The 21,782-nt window shown below is 42.0% G+C and overlaps 1 protein-coding gene across 1 annotated transcript in view; it reads left to right on the forward strand.

Annotated features, from left to right (window-relative positions):
* Window positions 1-21,782, forward strand: part of lgr6 (leucine-rich repeat containing G protein-coupled receptor 6) — a 35,640-nt gene that overhangs the window by 7,892 nt on the left and 5,966 nt on the right. The window contains exons 2-13 of the mRNA XM_029505708.1: window positions 5,614-5,685; window positions 11,731-11,802; window positions 13,672-13,743; window positions 16,717-16,932; window positions 17,111-17,182; window positions 19,174-19,242; window positions 19,665-19,736; window positions 19,881-19,952; window positions 20,327-20,395; window positions 20,817-20,888; window positions 21,194-21,259; window positions 21,350-21,421. Of these exons, the coding sequence (XP_029361568.1) occupies window positions 5,614-5,685; window positions 11,731-11,802; window positions 13,672-13,743; window positions 16,717-16,932; window positions 17,111-17,182; window positions 19,174-19,242; window positions 19,665-19,736; window positions 19,881-19,952; window positions 20,327-20,395; window positions 20,817-20,888; window positions 21,194-21,259; window positions 21,350-21,421 (996 nt within the window). The remainder of the gene's footprint in view (window positions 1-5,613; window positions 5,686-11,730; window positions 11,803-13,671; window positions 13,744-16,716; window positions 16,933-17,110; window positions 17,183-19,173; window positions 19,243-19,664; window positions 19,737-19,880; window positions 19,953-20,326; window positions 20,396-20,816; window positions 20,889-21,193; window positions 21,260-21,349; window positions 21,422-21,782) is intronic.

The following is a 21,782-nucleotide window of genomic DNA, read 5'->3' on the forward strand; positions in this document are numbered from 1 at the left end:
CTTTTCTGCTGTTATCTTGTCCCTCCCCTTCTGTCTCTCTTTTGTGCCTGAGTTCTCTCCGTGGCCCTCCTTGTCCAGGTGAAAGACTTCTCCTCACCCTCTCCCTCACTCTTTGTGCCCCGTGAATGAGAAAGAGAGAGAAAAAGAGAGGGAAAGATAAAGAGAGAGTGCCTTTGGACACAAAGGGCAGTGTACCCCTCCCAGGAAGTCTGGGAGAGAGAGAAAAAAACCCACACATCTTTAGAGGAAGGAGGAGGGCAGGATAGCATTGTACCCTCCTTCCTGACTCTTTGTGTGTGTGTGTGTCTGTAAGCTCATGTGTGACTGAGAGAGAAACTGAATGCAAAGCAGTCAGTCAATTCAGATAGAAAAAAGCAAACACACTTAGACCTCAACCTCACACACATTTTCTCTCTTTTACACACACACGCAAATGTGCACAACCATTAAGGCCCTCTTTAAGGCGGCGCCTGAGCATTGACTACCAGTTGCATTGTGTGGCATAAAAGATCCTCTGTCACCAGGGCCTTAACAGTTTCAAAGAACTAAGCGGAGAGGATCAGACTGGCTGAACCCGACTGAAGACATTACTGTCAGAGTTACTGTACAAGGCCGCCAAGGTGTGGCTAAGGCACCACTAGTGTGGAACGTCTGCCCTCTGGGCTCCGCTTGTTGATTTCCACTAAAGATCTATTACTCTAATGTTCCTAACAGGTAAGCCGCCTTCAAAGGCAACAAACTCACAGCCATTATTTGCTGTTTGGTAAGACTCCACCTGAGAGAAAGAAACTGGCAGGGAGGAAAGAAGAGAAGAAGAGAGAGCAAAGGAGGAAGTAAGAAAGGAGGCCTCAGGCTATGAAGTGATTTGTATGTTTGAGTGTCTGTGTGTGTGTGTGTAAAAGAGAGGGACTTCTGAAAAATGTCCCCCTCCAGAGAACCAATATGTGTGTTTGTTTACATGCTTCCGCCTGCATTGTTAAGTACAATATCTGCATTTACTTCAGGGTTTTGTTTTTTTGTGACTCATAGACAAAGTGGATTGCATCAAGTCATCTCTCCTCAGGCTACTTCTCCTCAGCTTTGTCTAAGTGACACATTTCGGCATTGATGCTAGAAACAGACACCTGACTGCTGATCATATCTCTCCCAATCTGAGGGTATATTCATTCACCAGGGTGGTCCATCATCCACCCTGTGTGTGTGTGTGTGTACGAACCTCTTTGAATATAAACAGGGGTGCTTTTCATATGATGTGGCCAGTTGTTTTGCTGCGCTAAATCACCAGTTCTTGTCAGAAATGCTTCTAGTTTGAAATTGGCTACAATGGAGCTAGGGGCACATTCACACCCACACACACACACTGCCTTTGATCGCACAAGCGATAACATACTTCAGTAGTTCTGTTGACGGTGAGGAGAAAATATGATAAATCACATTATTGTAACTGTGTAACCTCATGCTCCAGTTGGAATTTGAAACAGAATCGGGGAGAGAAAGAGTGAGTGGTGGAGTGGCATAAGACAGAGGGAGAGAAAGGGACAAGGCCAGTGAATGGAAATGTACCTCTGCTTTTTCATGCTTTTGCTCCCCCCTTAGGAAGAGCTCTTTACCATGGATACTGTATTAATCACAGCATAAGGCAGTCAGATATCTAGTGCTTTACCTTTGTTCCCATGCCAAAGCCTCTTCTCTTACATTCACTTGCACATACGCCTGCATCCACTTCGGACAGACTTAGGAAAGACTAAATGATCCATCAGAGCATATTATGTATCTGCAAATCACGGAACAATGGAGCGACCAGGAATGGAAAAAAGAAGTCCCCCCCTCTTCAATTGCTGCAAAATTGGCCCCAATTTCACACAAGCTACTGTGCTTAAAACACACAAATTATATGAGCACACATGAAAATGTAATTCCACCCTGGGGAAACAGTAAGAGATCACTGAGGCTTTGTCAGTCATTCTGTTGATTCAGAGCAAAGGGGGATAAAAAGAAGAGTTAAGAGGCATATTTGTGAGTGTATTTGTTGAGGGATGAGCATGGATCTTCACGTCTGCATCTTTTGCTCCTAATGCCGCTCAGGAGTCTTTAGTTAATCACTCAGCGGCAAACAGAGATCTGAGAGGAGCAGATGGCCCATGTGCCTGCATTGGTTGAGAGATGTGTTGTTCCGCAAGCAATATCAGTCTCCTTTTCTTGACGCTGTGATGGCCTAGATCGGAAAAGACAGTTCACTACTGAATAGTTGCATGATAAATGAAGAAAGGAAACCACATGTACCCAATTTTTCTCCCTCTCCCACACACACACAAACACCCACGAACTCACAGACCAATCTATTTCGATGCCCCAGTAGGGTCCATGCATGATGTGGTAAAAGCGCAACCAGGAATTGAAACCACCACATCCGCGGGCTCACTGGAAAACAATAGGGGTGTGAAAATGAGTGACAGACATCTTACCGCACACACCACAGCCACCTATAAATGGAAAAAAATATTGTAATGCACCCACACCCACAAATATGGACACACACACACACTAGCACTTTCTCACACAGGACACACATGCACCCACCATCTCTGACATTAGAGATGCCAACAAAATGGGGACACGAAAAGTCCAATTTTAATTGTGAGACTTCCCTACACTGCGGACCCTGCAAAATCTTTAACCACTCTCTATTTTTTTTTTTTTGTGGCCGTTTATTTGCGTTGAAAATATCTGCACGTCACAGCGCCAGCCGACACAATGCACATGTGGTAGTCATCAATCATAATTATCATGGTTTAAAAAAGCCCCAGCTGTTATTTGATTTTAAAAACAAGCCATAGCGCTGTGCCTTCCAACGATACGTCAAGTTGTCAGCGGAGGCCTTGGCCTGCGCAGCAGAAATGTCTTTCTCTCTCTCCGGCTTCCCAATGAGCTTGTTGGAGAGCACACCCGAGCTGAGCTGCATTCAACCTTTCCCCATGACTCACCAATGTGTGTCTTTATTTTTAAACATTTTCTCTCTCCATTGCTGTGTGTTTATTCTGTCTGAGAGAGGCCGCTGTTATGGACTTCACAGGTTTGTTTATGGCTTTTTTAATCAGGACCAGATAATGAAGAGTTGTCTCCATCTGTGGGCGCATCCCCTGAGGCTGGATGATGTGTATGTGTGTTTCTGTCCTTTAAAGACTCGTCTTCAATGTTTCAATAAATACTTTACTCACTAGAATATCAGTACAAACACTAAATAGGATTAAAGTGTGTATGTGTATTGTTGTGAAGCCCTATGAGGAGATAGTTGCTTCCTGCATCACATATGATGTCACCTAGCCTTGATTACGTCAGTTTATATGCAGTCACTGCCCTCTGTACCATCTCCATAGCAACTTTGTTATCGCTTATATTTACCTCTGACTTTAATCAAGCAGAAGCACATTACACTTGTGTTCATTTCCAAATTACTGTCTGGAGCTTGACCAGTTTGTCCTTAAAATGGGACAGACATGAAGCATATAATTTACATGACATCACCACAGTGCTTTAGTGGAGAGCTGGGCTCAAAGTCCCACGATAGCATGGGAACTTCGGCACCAGTGTGTGAAGTTGTGACATGAAAAAAGTGACAGGTCTTATTCTTGCAATTATTTTGTCATTACATTGCATATACTTGACTTCTGGATATCTCAGAAAAAATATTGCAAAGCTTACATGTAAAAATGTACATTTTGCACATGCTTATCATGTTTACCATTTTGGTTGTTCACGTAACTTAACTAGAACTGCTAGAGTTCAAGGAGACTGTCCAACACATATTAGTGGTACAACTTTTTACAAGTTTTATAGAAGCACTTATGGAGTTTTGTCTTTGTCACAGTTTGGACTACATTCAGCTATTTGCAACAACTTTGAATCCTTTAAGCCTTGAAAACAGGATGAATGAATTCCCTATACCCCATAAAAAATTTAAAAAGCATTTATTAAGTGTTTTACAGCCTGCATTGTTTACTCTGACATGAGAGCCCCTTATTCTTCTCTTTTATTTGCCCATTGCTACCTTTTAATTACACATTATTCGCACCAGCTATCAATATGAGCCATTCCCCACACTTGACATAAGTGTGTGTAATGACACTCATGTGGTCATGGTGTGCCAGCGGAGCATAAGGTACAAATAATATAGAGACCTGCACATCAAAACATACAATAAAGTCTAAGTCTATAATGGTGATGTGAGTAGCATTGGTCGATTAAATCCCAACTTTCTGTGAAACTATTTTTCCTCAACTCTAATTGAAAGCATCCGGACTGCATGTGTCCCTGAGTAACACCTTGAACCCCACTCTCTGCAGTCAGACCTCCCAGTAGGGGGGCAGAAGTAACAGGAAATTCTCATGCATGGAAAATGACATGCCATTATTATTTCGTAAGGAAAACAGTCAATGTCAGCAGATGCCATATAAAGACTACATAATTATCTGACCTACAAAATCTCACTGCAAATGGACACAGAGCAGAGGGCGAACTCTTTACTTGGCGAGAACACTACTCCTCCCCACCACATCCTAAAGTCTAATGGTAAACATTATCTTTGACAAGGTAACAAGCCGTTGGAACACTGGATTTGTCATAATTCCTAAATTAGATAACCCAAATACCCAAATCTGTCAGCATCTAGTTGCTGTATGGTATTTTTTCCCAAACACACACACCTCCCATGAAGCTGAATATAGATCATGCCTGCGGGTAGATCCATACAGCCCCCCGTCAGCTTGGCTGCCTTGACAAACAAACAGCCAGTGTGTCAAAACTCCCAAATGCGAAGAGCTTCTGAGAGAACAGTTTACACTTGCTAGCCCGGTGGTCTGGCTTTATGAGCAATGGTTAGTGTCATACACACACGAACATACAAACCTCACTTTTGAAGACTCATGCAAGACCCCAAGGGCTGTGAAAGCAAAGAAGGGGTGACGTAACACCTCCTTGCTTTCATTGTGTTTACCAGAGAGATGACCTTACATGACTGGGGCCACAAGGTTATATATGTTTTCTACCAGAGGCTGACACACAAGTTATCTTTGTAGGTTAGGTGTGTGTGTGTTTGTATGTGCATGCATGTATCCGAGCATCCTGCACCTCTCCCTCTTTGACCGCAATGCAGCTGCGTCAACACTCACACCACAACACACCCTGTCACGTCAGGAAGAAATGGAGTGTGTCTATGTTACAGCTTTGAAGAACAGGGGAAAAGAGGTGGTCTCATGAAAAACCTGGGGGAAAGAAGAGAAGGAGAGAGCAATAGATACGGAGGGGTTAGATATAGAGAAGGTAGAGTTAGACATCTGGAAAAGAGAAAGAGTCACTGGGACGAGGAAGAAATTACAGCTGCCCAACAATGATTCATTGGGGAAAATTCTCATCTACATCTCTTTCTCTTCCAGTCGCTCTACCTAACCCTCAAACCTCTTTGTGTGTCCGACTCCCACTCTTAATGATTGATCTCCATGCAAAAAACTTTTAAACATCTGTAAATGTACATGTCCCGAGTACCTTGAAAGAACATCAATTAGATATATACTGATTGATTCTTTGATATTTACGCTGCCTGTTTTCTCTCTCTAGGGATTTGAGTATGAACAACATCAGTGAGATCCAACCCAGAGCTTTCCACAGATTGCACCTGTTATCGGAACTGTGAGTACAAAATCATTCAACTTGCATTCAATTAATGAACCATCCATCGCCACAACTCACTCGTGACAAGAAACAGTCATTCCAAGAACCGCTGATATGTGCAAACCTCAGTGAAGGAGATTGATGACTCTGGCCTGCGTTTGATCTCTCCTACCAAGAAACTGCCTGCAGCAACACAGTAGTATATCGTGGGATGTCTGCAGACGGAGGTGAAAGGGAACCTGATATTCACCCAGAGACTGAATATACTCTGTGATATTCTCTAACAAAGTGAATATATGGTCCTCAAAGTGTTCAGAGAGCAGGTTCTGTACTCAGTATCCAAGCTGCTGCTTTCTTGCCCTCCTTGACTTTTTTTTTCAACTGGAGAGCTAAGCAAGAGCAATATACATGGAGAGACAAGCCCTTGCCAAGACAAACACAAGCTTTTGGAGGATGTCAGGAAAGGACTAAGGAAAATGATGAGAGAAAAGCTCATATGTTTTTCTTTTTTAAAGTATTAGGCATATGGATGTTTGGGTATCATTAGAAACAAAGTAGCTGAGCCACTAAATAAATTAGATACCAAAACATACACAACTATTAAAAAATATCATTTAACAAAATAAAGAAAACATGTTGCCAAAAAAACTACAAAATGAACATAAATATGAATTGAATTTAGGTAGATCTAAGCTAAAATAACCACAAAAGATTTCATCCTGCCAGCGTGCCGAATTTCTTGACTTTTCTACGCACAGCAATTCACAAAGTAGAACGTATTGGTTTCATTCTCACAGGGCTGATGAAAGAACACATGCTGTAGCAAAATCCCAAAACGTTTTAAACACATTTTTGGTGGACCTCACCGATATCTGAGCTGACCACTCAGCAGAATTCAGCTAAGTCTTAGTTTGACAAAGGCTGCCCACAGATTTGCCCCAAGGGTATGAATGTGTGTGTAAGTGTGTAGTAATTCACAGGGGCTTGTGTGTGTATGTCAGCCTTCACGTGATTCTTTTACTTCTGAAACCTGCAGCGTGAGTATACATGTGTGTGTGTGTGTGTGTGTGCATGAGGTGTTTGAACAGTCCGCTGTTTTCTTTGCTAATTCTTGCAGCTGCAGCCTGCGAGGCATGAGCTAATGATGATGAAAGCATAAGGTTTGCTGGATAAGCATTCAGTTGACTTTGAATCACAGTCAAACTGGGTCTGACGTGCAGCACAAAGCCCACAGAAGGTAAATGGCACCTTGAACTTACAATTAAATTCAAGACTGATTTATTTTCAATAATTAACTTTTGAATTACTTATCTTTTGCTGTGGTAAAAATGGTAAGTCAGATGCTGGTGGTGTAATAACAAGGAAAACGCAGGGCAGACTGATGTTGAACACTGAGGTTGACATTTGCCTGCCCTGAGGAACAAGGGGTTGGGGTCTTGGATGCAACTTCATCTGCAGTGTTTGTCCAGAGATAATCCTAACAGTGTTCTACAGCCCTGCTGATCTTCCCTTGTCTGTTTTGCGCTTGTGTTTTGACATTTTATAGAGAACTTCTGGTGCTTTGCTTTGTAGCTCTTCCAAGGAGGATGTACCTTCCCCAAAGCATTTTTTTATAGCCTGCTGTCCATCTCAGGGGAGAAACACATTTCTGACACCCTCCTGTCTTGAATGTTTGGAAAAACGAAGCATAGCAGATTATGGCATACACATTATAATTACAACTACTTATAGTTCTTAGAAAATCAAACTTTAAGGCTTTAGGCTTTAAACAGAAACCCGGTCGGCTCTGGGGAGAGTGTTTGATGTGGGTTGACAGCACTTGTTGGTAGCACAAGCAAAGGCAGGAGCCGGGCATGTTGTGACTGGCTGAGTGATAAATTGTTTGATGTTGATGTTGGGCTATACCTCCCTGCCTGCCCTCCCTCACCCTACCGGCCTCCCTTCCAATTCACTTTATTTCAAGATGCTTTTCACATTTTCCCAAACCAAAACAATGTTACTTCTGCTTATAGCAAGAAGTTCAGCTTTCATCCAGTTGTAAACTCTGGGGAGGAGAGTCACCAAGATCTTGAGTCACATACAGAGTATCTATCTCAAGCCCTAGCGTCTCTCATCTCTTCAGTATCAAAGTGCAAAGAGTTAATCCTTTTGAACAATAAATATGGTGATTAAATTAATTTACAAAGTAAGTATGAAACCTCACCAGGCAAAGGCATCCTTTAATTCATTGCAGTATTAATATCAGCGATGAGATGTAAGTGTAATTGCCACGCCCTCCAGGCCTTTCTCTAATTCAAAGGCCTTACGTCTAAACATTTTTCTGTGATCTCAGATCCCTCTTATTAAGCCTTCATTTACTTTGATCAATGAATCACATCTTTATTCAAATACAAAAACCTGCACGCAACTGTCTGTCAGACGGAACATGAAAAGAGGCGACTGAGAGGCACCCTGTGTGTCTATAGGTTAATGAGAGGGCAGCCATGCCCAGACTCAGGTACAGACTCAGAGACTGGATGCTCATCTATCTGCCATATCAAAGACATCCCCTCTCTTCAAATGTCGTCAAATGCACTATCTATTTCCGATTTAATTGCAACTTGGGTTTAGCAGGATGTAGTTTCAAGGAAAACTGTCCCTGTAGAGGCCTTTTCAGTGAAGTACCTTGGAAAGGAACTGGGCTTAGGCCCTATCATCAGCCTATCAAAGTCCATGTTGTTTGTACCTCTGGAGATCATGTTTCTTTCTGCTCTTTCCCTTTGACTCCCATCATAATCAGCTGTTTGGGATGATTCCCTCATGCTCATTTTAGCATTATCTGTAGCCATCACTCAGCTCCTAAGTACAGAGCTGAAATCAGACAATTCAAAGGAGCTTGATAGGTAAAACAATCTTACCAGTTTTTTGTTTTTTATTTAGACAGTATTACTGCTGGCATTGACTTGCATAATGTGCAAGGAATATGGTGCTAGCTCCTCTTATCAGCTCAAAGCTGAAATTCCGATAAATCTGTCTCGTCAGTATCCTCCTACTCTGGATTCTCCATTCTCCAGCCCTATGAGACTGCACTTAGGTGCTCTCCAGCTATCGCATAAATGAAATCCAAATGTAAGAAGAAAGAAACGGTGAGTGGAGGCCAATGCTGCCCTGCTTGTCTTCCCCTTGGTGATAAGATTGTCTGCTGATAGGCCAGCAGTATGACGTAGGTGAGGGTTAAGGGGTTACAATATTGGCTGTTTTGATAGTCCAGGTGCACAACACATCTGAGACTATCGAGGTCAATTAAAACTTTTCCTTTTAGTGTTGCCAACATTGTTTTTTTTTTCCCAGCTTGACTCTTTCCTTCCCAGAAACACGCACCCACATATACCGTACACACTCACACCGTTTCCACATGTCTATATATTACTCCAGTCATTTTAGAGGTTAACACCAGGTTAAGTGGTTGACCCCATGCTGGACCTCAGAATAGAGGGAGGGATAATATTTCTATTGATGGACCACAGGTGAAAAAGGTCATGCATGCATATGTACTTACAGATACACCCACACACGAACTGCCTTCTCTCTGATAACAACAGTTATCCTCTCCATCTCCTTTCATCATTGACTCTTATCAACCATCACTGTCCTGCTGCCACGTCCTATCACTGCCTGGGATAGAATCCCAAAATAAGATGCTTCACTCTGTTGGTCTTTAATCCATTTTATCTTTTATTCTTTTCAGGCAATAGATCATGGTGATGCATAGGATAATCAGGAGTTGGTATGCTTCAGTAAAGCCCTGACTGATCAGGTTTGACAGTGTAATAGCATGATAGCACCATCACTGCCATCCCATACATTTGAACTGCACTGGATTCTGTTATTTTATCTATGAATCGCCTCAATAGAGCTGAATTATGCTGAGTTTGAATTTTTATCTATGCAGTCCAGGGGCCAAGTAAAATTCTAACCATCCCCAAATCAAATCAAAAGGAAAAACAGTCGGAGCCATGATTTGTCAAGAGCAAGGCGCCTTTCATTAGAATGAGATTGATGTGGAACGACTCTGAGGCTAAGTGTGGAACATTCACTCATATGTGCGATCATTTACACATTCGTACACACATAAATACGCACACTGATATCATGGAAACAGTTGGTCAATGTTGTTCTGTTGATGTCTATCAAGAACGTCTGAACAATTCTTTCCTTTTTCAGAATCTATCTTCACTTTTGACATAATTATCCGTTTGACAAATGAAGTCAGCACAAAAAAAGCATGATTCCATTCTAATGCTGTTTTGGCTCCAATGGTGCAGCTAATAGAGAAAGGCTGGGTTGGCAGTAAGATATGCACATCATACCATGGCCTTAACTACAATGTTTGTTTTCTAAAACTTTAAATTACTGGCGGTCCTCATCCCCGTGTAGAAAAGACATTTATTTTCCTTTGGTGCTACCTATATCTTTTTTGTGACCAGTATGTCTGTAACTAATCAGTGTATTTGAACAGTAACCAAAACAAGGCACTTCGTAGCAAAAGACTTAGATCTATTTTACTGGTGTCAGGACCTTACCAAGGCCTACGGAAACAGCTACCCCTGGAAAAGTGGCTATTGAATTGTTCCCTGGTGACCAGCTTGTGCCTCAGCAGAAGCCAAAATGGTGTAGTATGATTTAAGTAGCAGAACAAGAGTCCTCAGAGGGACAACAAATAGTATCCAGGTTTCTTCATGAGTGAAAATCTGATCTAAGAGCAGTTTGAACTGCTTTTCTTGAGAGAAGAATGAACATGTTAGTAATATGGTCAAAATACCACAGAGTAACTCTGTCATCCTCATCTTTCATCTTAGAGAAAATATAGAGACATCATGTGATGCAGGCAACGTGTGTTTGAATGAGTTTTGACTGTGGTTTGAGAGGCATGACTAAATACCACCACAATAGCTTGGATAACTATCAGTCCATTTTGTATTCTTGTGTTCAGATCTGGGAGTGCATTTACGTGCAGGTGAGTGTGCTTGTGTTGATAAATACAAGCTGAAAAGAGTTCTAAACAACGCTAACTGTGAGATTTGGCAGGCCCAGGGCTATGTGGTTTGCCACTGTATGGTAATCAGACTCAGACATGTTGACGTGAGTGTCAGATGTCAGCAGGAGTTTGCTGGGAGCCCTCGTCCATTGCCATCTGGATGATAGTGGTTTGGGAAGGCAGACAGCACTCTACATCAATTTTTCAATATCACAACACTAATGAAAAAACTCAGCCAGTCACAGGCTGCTTAGCATAAGGCTGAAATGTCAAGCAAATGTCACTTTTACAGCATCGGTGTGAGGAGGAGGAGGATGCCAGTGAGTAACTTTTAGCTTGTGTGTGTGTTTAATAAAAGTGGGTGGTCTCAAGCTGTGAAGACAAAATCTGTGTTTAAATTGTGCTTCCAGCTCGTGACCTTGAGAGTAACTCTGCTGGACTGAATGTTATTTATTTGAACATCTTATACACACTCACAAATGACCATTAGGTGCTGTGTTTGATAAACAAACTGATTGGATTGCTTGTGTGAATGTGTGTGGTTTTTCTCCCTCGCTGTCCTCAAGGCCCCTCAGAATGAGCCCAATTTACCTCAAGGACATGGAAAATAGCACACACATTCCCAGTCAACCCACCACAGCTCATGCACACATATCTAGTATACACCTTACTCTATACACACATAAACACACGAACATACACACAAGCAAATAGACGTTCACACTGCACTTGTTGACCCAGTCTCAGTCTCATTCAATTCAGTCTTTACTCACTCATCAGAGCTCCCAGGATTGGTTAAGGTTTCAGGATGTACTTTGGGCCAATAGCAACCACACTAAATGGAATAGAATATTGTTATTTGCATACTGCCCTAACAGTAACCCTGAAGGATGAAGTCATATCGTAGTTCAATCCAAAGACATAGAGTAACGCAAAAGGCAAAATTTCTCTTGTGAGACTTGTAAAATTCTTGTGTATGTAGTTATATTTCATTTTTCACTTTTATATTTTGTTCTCTCCTTTTTGATCTCCATGTTTCTCCCTAGACGCATCTCAGGGAATCAATTGAGGTATATCTCTGGCCACGCTCTCCAAGGTCTCCACAACCTCAAAGTTCTGTAAGTAACCTCCTCATCTCTACCTCCCTGTCCCACTCTGGTGGTTCAGCCCACATCCCAGGTGGGTTGTTCCACTCCAGCTTTTCAGGGGGAGGGGAGCTGTGCTCCCGCCTTGAATAAAACACACAGGCCACGCATCATTAACTGCAGTTAAAGTTTATGGGCTGGGGGAGACCTGCCCTGCTTGTGAAGCTCCTTCATTTGCAAGCAAGCTCTGTTTCAGTTGCAAGCGGGTGTACACACACACACACACACAAATACACAGCATCACAGGTGTAATGCGGGGACCTCCCAGCCACACCACCCACTGAGATGACTGTAAGTGACAAAAAATGAACTTAAAAAGCTACTTAAAGCTGTTTTCTTAACACCCCATTTCTCAGAGTGTATTCAGAGCCTTATGATCCATGGCCACCAACTGTTAGCACTGCTGTGAAGTATTAAATCACAAAAATGTGTAAAGCAACCATAAAACCATAGTACCTTCTGACTTGTGAGTGCAGCATCTAATGAGTTGTGGCTGTATCTCTGGTGGGTGCAAGACAAGGGGTTTAAGGAGGTTTTCATGAGTCTTGGCAACCAAGTCAATTATTTTTTGACCCTGGCTGAGAAAAGTTTGAGAGCTTGCCACCATATAAACTGAGCTAGAAAATTGTGGTTAGAAATTTTAGGGAATCTGTAGGGATTAGCGTGCACAAAATCCGTCTTCTTTCACCTTGTGTTGTGAAACTCACCAAGACATGAGTGAACTAGCCATGAATCCTGGGCTATTATGTCTTTCACACATATTTTCTGAATTTACGCATGTCTGCAAGCATTCATGTTTCACACCAAAAGCACCTTTGAGCAGTCTTTTAAACTTCAAAAGAACAGATAAACTGTCAGTGTCCTTCGTCAACAATTAATTAACATTAATATGTGTTTCAAACACAGACAGAGCATTAGCCATGAGGTCCCCACTAACTGTCTTGTTCTCTCACTCACACACACACACACAAAAGGTTATGAACCCAGAGTGCAGTACAGAGAAGCGAACCATGGGGAATTTCTTTGAAACAGGAAAAGACTCAATAGAGTGTATTTATCATGGCATCATCATCCCAGTGGAAACATTTCTCTGATCCTCTCAAACCTGAGCAGCATATTTTCTTCTCTAAAGGAATCATCATGTCTTACACAGAGAACTGTTGTGAAATACTGAACACTATGAAACTATGTGACACATTGAGTTATGTAAATAAATTTGGAAAAATATAGTTAATGCATTCTGAGACCTGTGGAATGCACTGAATTGCAATCACTTTAAGCTTCACCTCTTGCCAAATAAATGAATACCTAACTAAGATGTTTGGAATTAATGTTTAAAATCCTGCCCGTTAATCACAGAGAAGGTATCAAGATTGTTTCACATTTCAAAGACACTGTGTATTTACTGATGCCCTGACATTACCATGCTTAGACTGACAGACTTGCTGCCCAGTGTTGTCCTATGATGCCCCAATAGTCATTTGGTTTTGCAGACAGCAAAACACTGGAGGCTGGTTGCCATAAAAAAACTTTAAATAAAAGAAGGGAGAAAACGACAGAGAAAGGAGAGGAAAGAGAGAGGGCCATTGTTTGCCTCACACTTCCTCCTCACTTTTTGCTTCATTTTTCTGAGAATGACATCAGCAGCCCACCCAAGGAGCGTCTCTTTTTCTTTTCCTCTAACCTTTATCCTCTGCTTCTTTTCAAGAGTTTCCTTCTTGTGTCAGATTTCCTTCATTATGGAATTATTTGTTCTGCCTGATGTGTCCTCACACAAAACATATATACTGTCCTGCCTATCGATATACAATATGACGTGAATAATCTGTATCTGCCTTTCAGAATGCTACAAAATAACCAGCTGGAGAGACTTCCTGATGATGCTCCATGGGACCTACCCAACCTCCTCTCCTTGTAAGTGTGTTTCTCATATACACACACACTAATCATGTTACTCTACCTCTAATGAAACGTCCTCTGGCCACCCACCCACACATCTCAGGTCTGACCGCAATGCAGGTATAGTGTACCACTGATATATTACAGATCATACCCCGATGTTGGCTGCAATAGCTCTGCATTGAGTGCTGTACTGCCTGACTGTAGGAGTCACAGACTGTGTCAGTGCAGTTCATGGTAGCATCTGGAAGCCATGAGGGAAACAGCAGACACTGCAGGCCAGGGAGAGCATCTCCAATGAGCTGTGAAACAACCCCATTTTCCATCAATTCCCCCTCTCTTCCTCCTCCGTTCCTCTCATCCGTTCTTCTTCCACCACCCACACTGCTATCCCCCTTGCTAATGAGATTGTTTGGTGGCTTAATTGTCTCATCTGTGGGGTCAGTGTACATGTGTATGTGTGTGTGTGTGTGTATCTGTTTGCATGTTTGGGTGGGTGCATGTGGACCACCTCATCTGTAATTCCTCACCCCGACCCGTCTCTCCCGTCCAACTTTGAACCGCACATGAACTTCACGTCCCTGCTTTCCAAATTAATAATTCTTTGTAAATATCCATAGAGCCATTTCCGTCATCACACAGACACTCAAATTGCTGGAGTTGTAACACAGGAGGGGAGTGCACAAGGAACTCCTCTACCACCTACAGCGTTTCACTGCCTGGTATAAAGCAGGCCTGCTTAATACAATAGCCAACCCTGCACACATAGTCACACACTATGCTCACAGCAAGGCACAATAACTCAGGCTGTTGTGTGAGTGTGCATTTGTGTGAATTAACCATTTTTGTTTAAGTCTTGGTCTTTGTGTGTGTGTGTGTGTGTGCACGCGTGACCAAGCGTATGTGTGGTCTCTTCTTAATTTCTTCACATGAAGATCGTCTCAAGTAATGAAACACATAGGCAGTACACACACACAGCCAGTGTATAGAGATGTACCTTGTCATTACTGTAATGATAAGCCCAGTGGAGAGAGATTACTGGAAAGGCTTTGGAGAGAGAAGCTTGTCGGCGCCTCTCACTGACATAAAACACACCAGGTAAAAAGAAAAGGAGACAACTTCTGAGTCAGCACATGGGTTTTAAATTGGTCTAAATGTATAAAGGAGGCTTTCATCCAGAATAAATCATGACTTAATCTCGGACAAGAATCCTTCTGTCAGCAGAGAACTGAAACTGAGTCAAGAAATTTGTCTCACCATTTGGAGCAGCCTAATTACAGTGCAGTATGCAATGCTGTTTGAGTGTTGTTTAGTTCAGTGCTATCAGAAGCAGACAGATGTGTTTTGGGTGCCAACCCACAGGTTAAGTAATGTAATCACCACTGATGAGTTCCACAAGCTGCATAACATCAACTTAACCCTTGTTTTTATACATTAGGATCAATATATTGAAACATAATTCTCCAACTTCCCTGTGTCTAGATCATTCAAGAGAACTCTATCTGTTTCTATTTCTCTCTCCTGAAATTGTAGCTCAGACTTTGATGTGATCGACAGGAAATAGTTGCAGCTTTATTGGCTTCTCTGGAACATTCCTTGTTCTGTCTGGACCTTCTAGAGGCCTGGCAGGTCCACCCAAAGGAGCAATTATTATTTTTGCCCTGAAGAACAAACCAGAGAGTTGAAGGTGTTCCGTAGCTTTCATCTCACGATTTGGGTCAAGGACGGACAATGTCCATGGTTGGAACACACATGATGCACGAGGACAATATTACAGCACTGAAAGAATTGTGTGCTCAGGACGGAGAGAAGATGAGAATTTCTTGGGGCAGCACAGCACATACACCCATTTATGTGTATTCACATGCATGTTTGAGGGTGTCCTTGTGCCTGTGTGTGTGAGCATCTGCCAATGTATACAGTTGCCTTGCCTGATGGAAAATTTCCCCGGGGAGAAAAGCTCAGAGTTCAGAGTTCAAGTTCAGATTTCACTTTGATGATGCTATTTGTTTGGTGAAGCCTCATAGGGGCAAGGACGCTGAGGAGGAGCTGCAGTGCAAGAATCAAAGAACCAAGTTTGTAAGATTGATAAGGGAGGATGTTTGAAAGATGAACAAGAGTTAATGAGTGAGACGTAAAGGGGTTTGCAGAGGCCGGGAGTGCATCAATGAAGATGTAAGAAACAAAATGTGAGTATGAGAGAAGCCGGGGGGAGTAAAGGAGATTAATGAATGAGTGTGAAGGGCCAAAGAAGAATAGCAGCAGGAAGTGGTTTCAGCTTGTCAACTCTGCCCTGAGGGGATCATTCATCACTATGGACCGTGTGTTTGCATGTGTTCATTTACGTGGGGTGTTTTTCACAGTCCGCACTCTTTGCCTGCAGGGTGAGACACAGGGAGAGAGATGGTTGGGGACAAAGGTTTGGTAGATTTTGTATAGCTGAACAGATGAAAATCCATGTGTGAGTGAGTGTATCCAGTACCATAAATTCATCATCCCAAAGGAGACGTGTTTGTAGTGGAAATCAGGGACTGGCAACAGTGAGAGTTTGATGGAAAGAGCTAGGGTGAGGAGCAACTGAAGAGCCGGCTTTTGCAACTTTTCCTTCCTTTCTTTGTTTTTCTCATTCTCGGTCTTGGGGAACAAAGGCTTTACACACAAATAAAGTGAAATAGAATAAAAAAAAAAACACAGTTGTTCCTCCTCTTTCATTGATCTTACGTTTCATACATGTCTGTGCTGGTGAAGCTAGACATGGCTTATTTAGTATGGGAATAAATCATAATGAGACACTTTTAAGAAGCTGCTGCAAAGATGAAAGATGGAGAGTAAAGGATGTGTAATTCTCTTAATAAGCTTCCTGTAAGCCAAGGCACTTCACTGCCAAAACACACGTACAAGCACCAATGCATGTATGCACATAATTAAAACATACTGCACTTGAAGTTGATAATTATCTCCCTAAACTGAATTCCTTTCACCCTTCAGGCGTCTCGATGCTAACTTGCTGTCTGAGGTTCCAGCTGGGACCTTTAGAGGGGTTCGCTCTCTAAGACACCTGTGGTTGGACGACAACTCCCTAACAACAATCCCCGTGACAGCCCTGGACTCTCTGCCCTCCCTACAGGCCATGACATTGGCCCTCAACCAGATCACACACATACCAGATTATGCTTTTACCAACCTAACTGCTCTTGTCGTACTGTAAGTGACATCTCGGTTTGTTTGTTTAAAACTCTCCTGGGTGCATTTCTCAACTTCAACTTACCAGAGAAATTATTTGTTCCACTGTCTTAGACAAGGGCGGGGATGATTATAGTGTGGAAACATTTTTCATCATATAATTTTTGATTTGTTGAAAAATATTTGTGGCCTTGTTCAGGCATCTCCATAACAACCAGATCCAGAGTATGGGCGAGAGATGTTTTGAAGGTTTACACAGTTTGGAAACATTGTGAGTATTTCACCAACACACTTACACATGATAACAGATACCTACATACAGATACATACACACACACACACACACACACACGACATACAGATGCACTCTGAAATGATTTCAAAGACCAAAATGAGTACCTCCTCTGTTTCCCAAAACACTATCTCAGGTTCAGTGATGACAAAGTATCAGCAAGTATCAACATACATTCCGTATGGATGTGTTTACAACAATCACATAACCTTAGAATAACCCTAAGACATATGAAGAACCTCAAAATGGTAATTAAAACCACTGAGCATCAATTTATTCAAATTGTGCCTTGGCATACAACACTGATTGGATTTTTTTTTTTTGTGTGTGTGTGTGTGTGTGTGTGTGTGTGTGTGTGTGTGAAAGTAAACATCATTTGGCACACCTTAAACTAAAGTGTTTTCTTATGGATCATATGAACCAACTGTTAAAAATCATCTAGTGTAACACTAAATCATATAGTCAAAATGATTAATGTGCTATTAATTTCAGCAGGTGCCTGATTGTTTCTCAAAACCACAACAAACCAACAAATGGCAAAAATGCAAAGATGAAAAGATGAAAAGTTCCTCCTTGATTACCTGGAAGTACTGTCAACAAATTCCTCTGTGCTTTATAAAACTAATTCCTAAGCAGTGCTGAAGTCAAACATGGCTTGGCATTGCTACAGCAGAGTTGTTTGAGTGTATGCGCTGTAGCTCCAATAACTAGATCCTAACCACAGATTTTTGTGAAAACCACAGGAAACTGACATAGTCTTATGAAAGAGGTGGTGAAAGAAAGTGAGAGAAATTGAGACAGCGCAACGATGTCTCCTGCAAAATTCACGGTGGTCTGATAAAAAAAAAAAAAAAAGAAAGAAAGAAAAGATTCTGGCATGCTGCTTAACAACCTGTTGAACTGTAAAAAAGACGATGTATACCTTTTTATGAGCGTGTGTGTGGGCACATGCATGTGTGTGCAGATAAATTACTTGTGCACTCATAAACATGGGGAAATCTTAACACTAAACTTAAAAGCCATTATAAATGTGAGGGAATACAGCACAAGTCAGGGGAGCCATGGCTAAGGGGATGATGGGAAACTACAGAATGAGAAAAAGAGGGATGGAGCTCTCTAGACCAGAATAGTTTGTGTTAAAGTGTTTGGGCCCTCAGCAGTGGGGAGAGACCGATGATTCAGCGGGATAAGATGGCAGGTGTCACTGACGAGGGGATTTCACTGGTATGAGGGGTTAATCTCTCACAGCGGCCTCCTTATGAGAAATATGAGAGACCATCTGCATAAGCACCCTCCCCAGCCCCTAGTGTGTATTATAAAATCATTACTATGAAGAGCCGTCCAGAGGACTGCTGGAGAACACAACAGCATTTGCAAACAAGTCAGAGCCGAACAAGGCAGAGGAATATTTCATGACATCCACTGAAAAACACAAATACCTATCAGTACTTCATCAAAGACATTTCACTACTTCAAAGGAGCAAAAACAAGTCCATCTGAGCATGACTTACTTTAAGATAACCTTGGATGTGAATAGATGGCAATCTTCAGTCACAAAACTTATAAATGAAGATTTCATAATATGCAGTCCAAATGTGCACACTTCTCTTATGTATCTGCACTACTACAGTAAAAATTCAGTATATATAGAATCAGCAATTTCGCAAGAGCCATTTTCCTGCCACCTGCATAGGAAGTGTGTCAACTATAGCATAGATGTTTGGATACAGTGTTTCCTGGGAAACTAATCAGAAACAGCGCTAAATAATGAGGTCAGAGCAGCAAAGGTCAAGGGTCATATCCAAACTTCACACTCAACACCTGCCTTTGGGGAGGAAATGACTCCACATGCATATTCAGTGAGACACAGAATATTGCATATGGATGAATTATGATTTCATCTTGGACTTCATGTAGAACTATATTTATTCAGTTCATGTTATATTTCTGTTTCTCCATCTTTATTTAAGGGATTTAAACTACAATGATCTGAAGGAATTCCCCGTAGCCATCAGGACACTGAGTAAGCTTCAGGAACTGTGAGTACACGCAAGTACAAATACACATATCCTACAAGAAAACACACCTGCCTGACATGACTATCGTGTTTGCATTATCCAGTGTAATCCCGTTAAGTGATTTTAATGTGGCACTCGGATACAATCTCTCTCGCCCTAAGCAGGTGCTGGCTACACACCCACGCTCCCCCTTGCCTTCACATACACACAGACGCCCACGCACATACACATAAACTATGTTTTCCCTCAGCTTCGGCAGATGTTCCGCAATGTGCATATGTGTCACAGATACAGCGTATGTGTGCGTGTTTACATCTCATGTATCCAAAAATGTTTTTCAGCTGTGCAATGGCAGGTGCAACATGACATATGACTTGCTTCTCACTGACAAAAACACTCTGTCGCTCCTCACACACACATTAACTGCGCTTTTGTATTTGCAGGGGCTTCCATAACAACAATATCAAAGCAATCCCAGAGAGGGCCTTCGTGGGAAACCCTCAGCTCCAAACTATGTGAGCTTGATACTCATTCTTAATGTCAGAATGTGTATTTTTCAGAATAAAACACATCATGGCAATTTAATTCAATTTCATCATATACAACACGCAATTCCTGATAATATTATTCCGAATTTTCTTTTCTTTTTATTTTTATAGTCATTTCTATGAGAACCCCATCCAGTTTGTGGGAAAATCCGCTTTCCAGTTCTTACCTAAGCTGCACACACTGTAAGTATGCGGTCACTAGAAACCATTCCAGTGAGTTAGCCCAAACACTGTTTAAATCATCTTCTGTCCCTTGCAGTGAGAGTTGAGTGGACATGTGTAATGGCCTACTGAATGATGTTGTGTTAGCTTATTGCTGCGCTGCGTGCTGATGTGGTAAGAGAGAGTGTGTTGTAAGAACATGTTGAATGGTGTGACTTATGATGTCTAGAGAGACAGCCAAAACAGCCCGTGTTGATGTTGGAGGAAAAGTTTGATGGCTGAAATGAGCTGTTAGACAAGGTCCATGTGCACACGCATGTATGTGTGTGAGTGGGAGACTGAGGCAGACAAAGGAAAAGGGTTTTCTGACAGATTTTCTTCCCTTTTGACTGCAGCTCCCTTAATGGAGCAACCCAGATTCAAGAGTTTCCTGACCTGAAAGGAACCACCAGCCTGGAAATTTTGTGAGTGTCTCCTTTATGCCCCTTCACACAACACAAGCACCACACACGCAGAGTATTATTTCATGGAGTGAGGCCTCACCACATACAACAACAAAGACATAGAAAGAAGGAGAGAAGACACTGAGGTTGAGGGCAGAGATATAATCCCCGAAGTCCACATACATGAAAGAAAATGAGATAAGAAGGAAAGATACACAGATACACTGAGCCAAGAGAAAAAAAAGAGAATATGTGTGTTTTTGGAGAGCAACAGAAGACTCAAAAAAGGGATAGGGAGGGGAAGGGGAGTTATGCCAACCAGGGACAGGTTTTGCTAAATTTTACAGCTCCCTGTCTGACCAAGTTAAACTCACAGAACTGGAAGACTCTTTCGCTTGCTTGCACTTCAACAATGATCAGAGGATTCACTTTCTCTCTATAGGACGTTGACCCGGGCTGGTCTCTCAACTCTCCCTCTGGATCTATGCGAGCAGCTGCCTCGCCTCAGAGTGTTGTGAGTACATACACACACACACATACACACACAAACCACGGATGGGGGGGAGTAAGAGGTACACAACTGATACACAAAACCAAATTGTGGAGAGTTGTGCCCCAAAGCAATCATTTGTACAGTCAGTATGCTATGAAATCCAATCACCATTCCCCCCCAAAATCATTGTCCTGCTATATCGTCTTGCTCACAGAGCCGACTTCACAAAAATAATCCAGTTACCCCCATAAATTCCCACGCTATAAATTCACAGCTGGTCACTGGGTTTATGTGTGTTTGTGTGTGTGCTTTGTGTATTATTGAAGGGAGCTGTCTCACAACCAGATTGAGGATCTGCCCAGTTTTTACCACTGCTCTGCACTGCAAGAGATGTGAGTAGTTTATCCCCTGACACAGTGGCATGCACACATCCATCAAAATCAAGCCTTTTTTGCCAAATTCCCTTCAATTATTATCAACAGAGGACTACAGCATAACCAAATAAGGAGGATAGAGTCACAAACCTTCCAGCAGCTCACCTCTCTAAGGGCACTGTAAGTCAGCTTTTGTTTTAATTGTATATTTTATCAAAAACTTCAAGAAAGATTCTCATGCAACGCATTGTTTTGGATCAATGGCTCCAAAAATCGGTTTCAGCACTTCACTAAGAGGCTTGGAGACACAGACAGGTGTAAAATTTAAAGAAAAACCCTAAAATTGGCCTTCAGTCACCAGATTTCAATCTAATTGAACGCAACTTGCAGATAAGGCTCTTCATCATCATCATCAAAACACCAAATGCTGGACCATATTTTGGAGAAATTGTGTTTATAGCATACCTACAGCAGAGCTTCAGAGCCTTGTAGAATCAATATCAATGAGCTCCGTTGTTCTAGTAGCACATGGTGACTTAAC

The sequence above is a fragment of the Echeneis naucrates genome, chromosome 7 (genome assembly GCF_900963305.1).
Source record: "Echeneis naucrates chromosome 7, fEcheNa1.1, whole genome shotgun sequence".
Lineage (NCBI taxonomy): Eukaryota > Metazoa > Chordata > Actinopteri > Carangiformes > Echeneidae > Echeneis > Echeneis naucrates.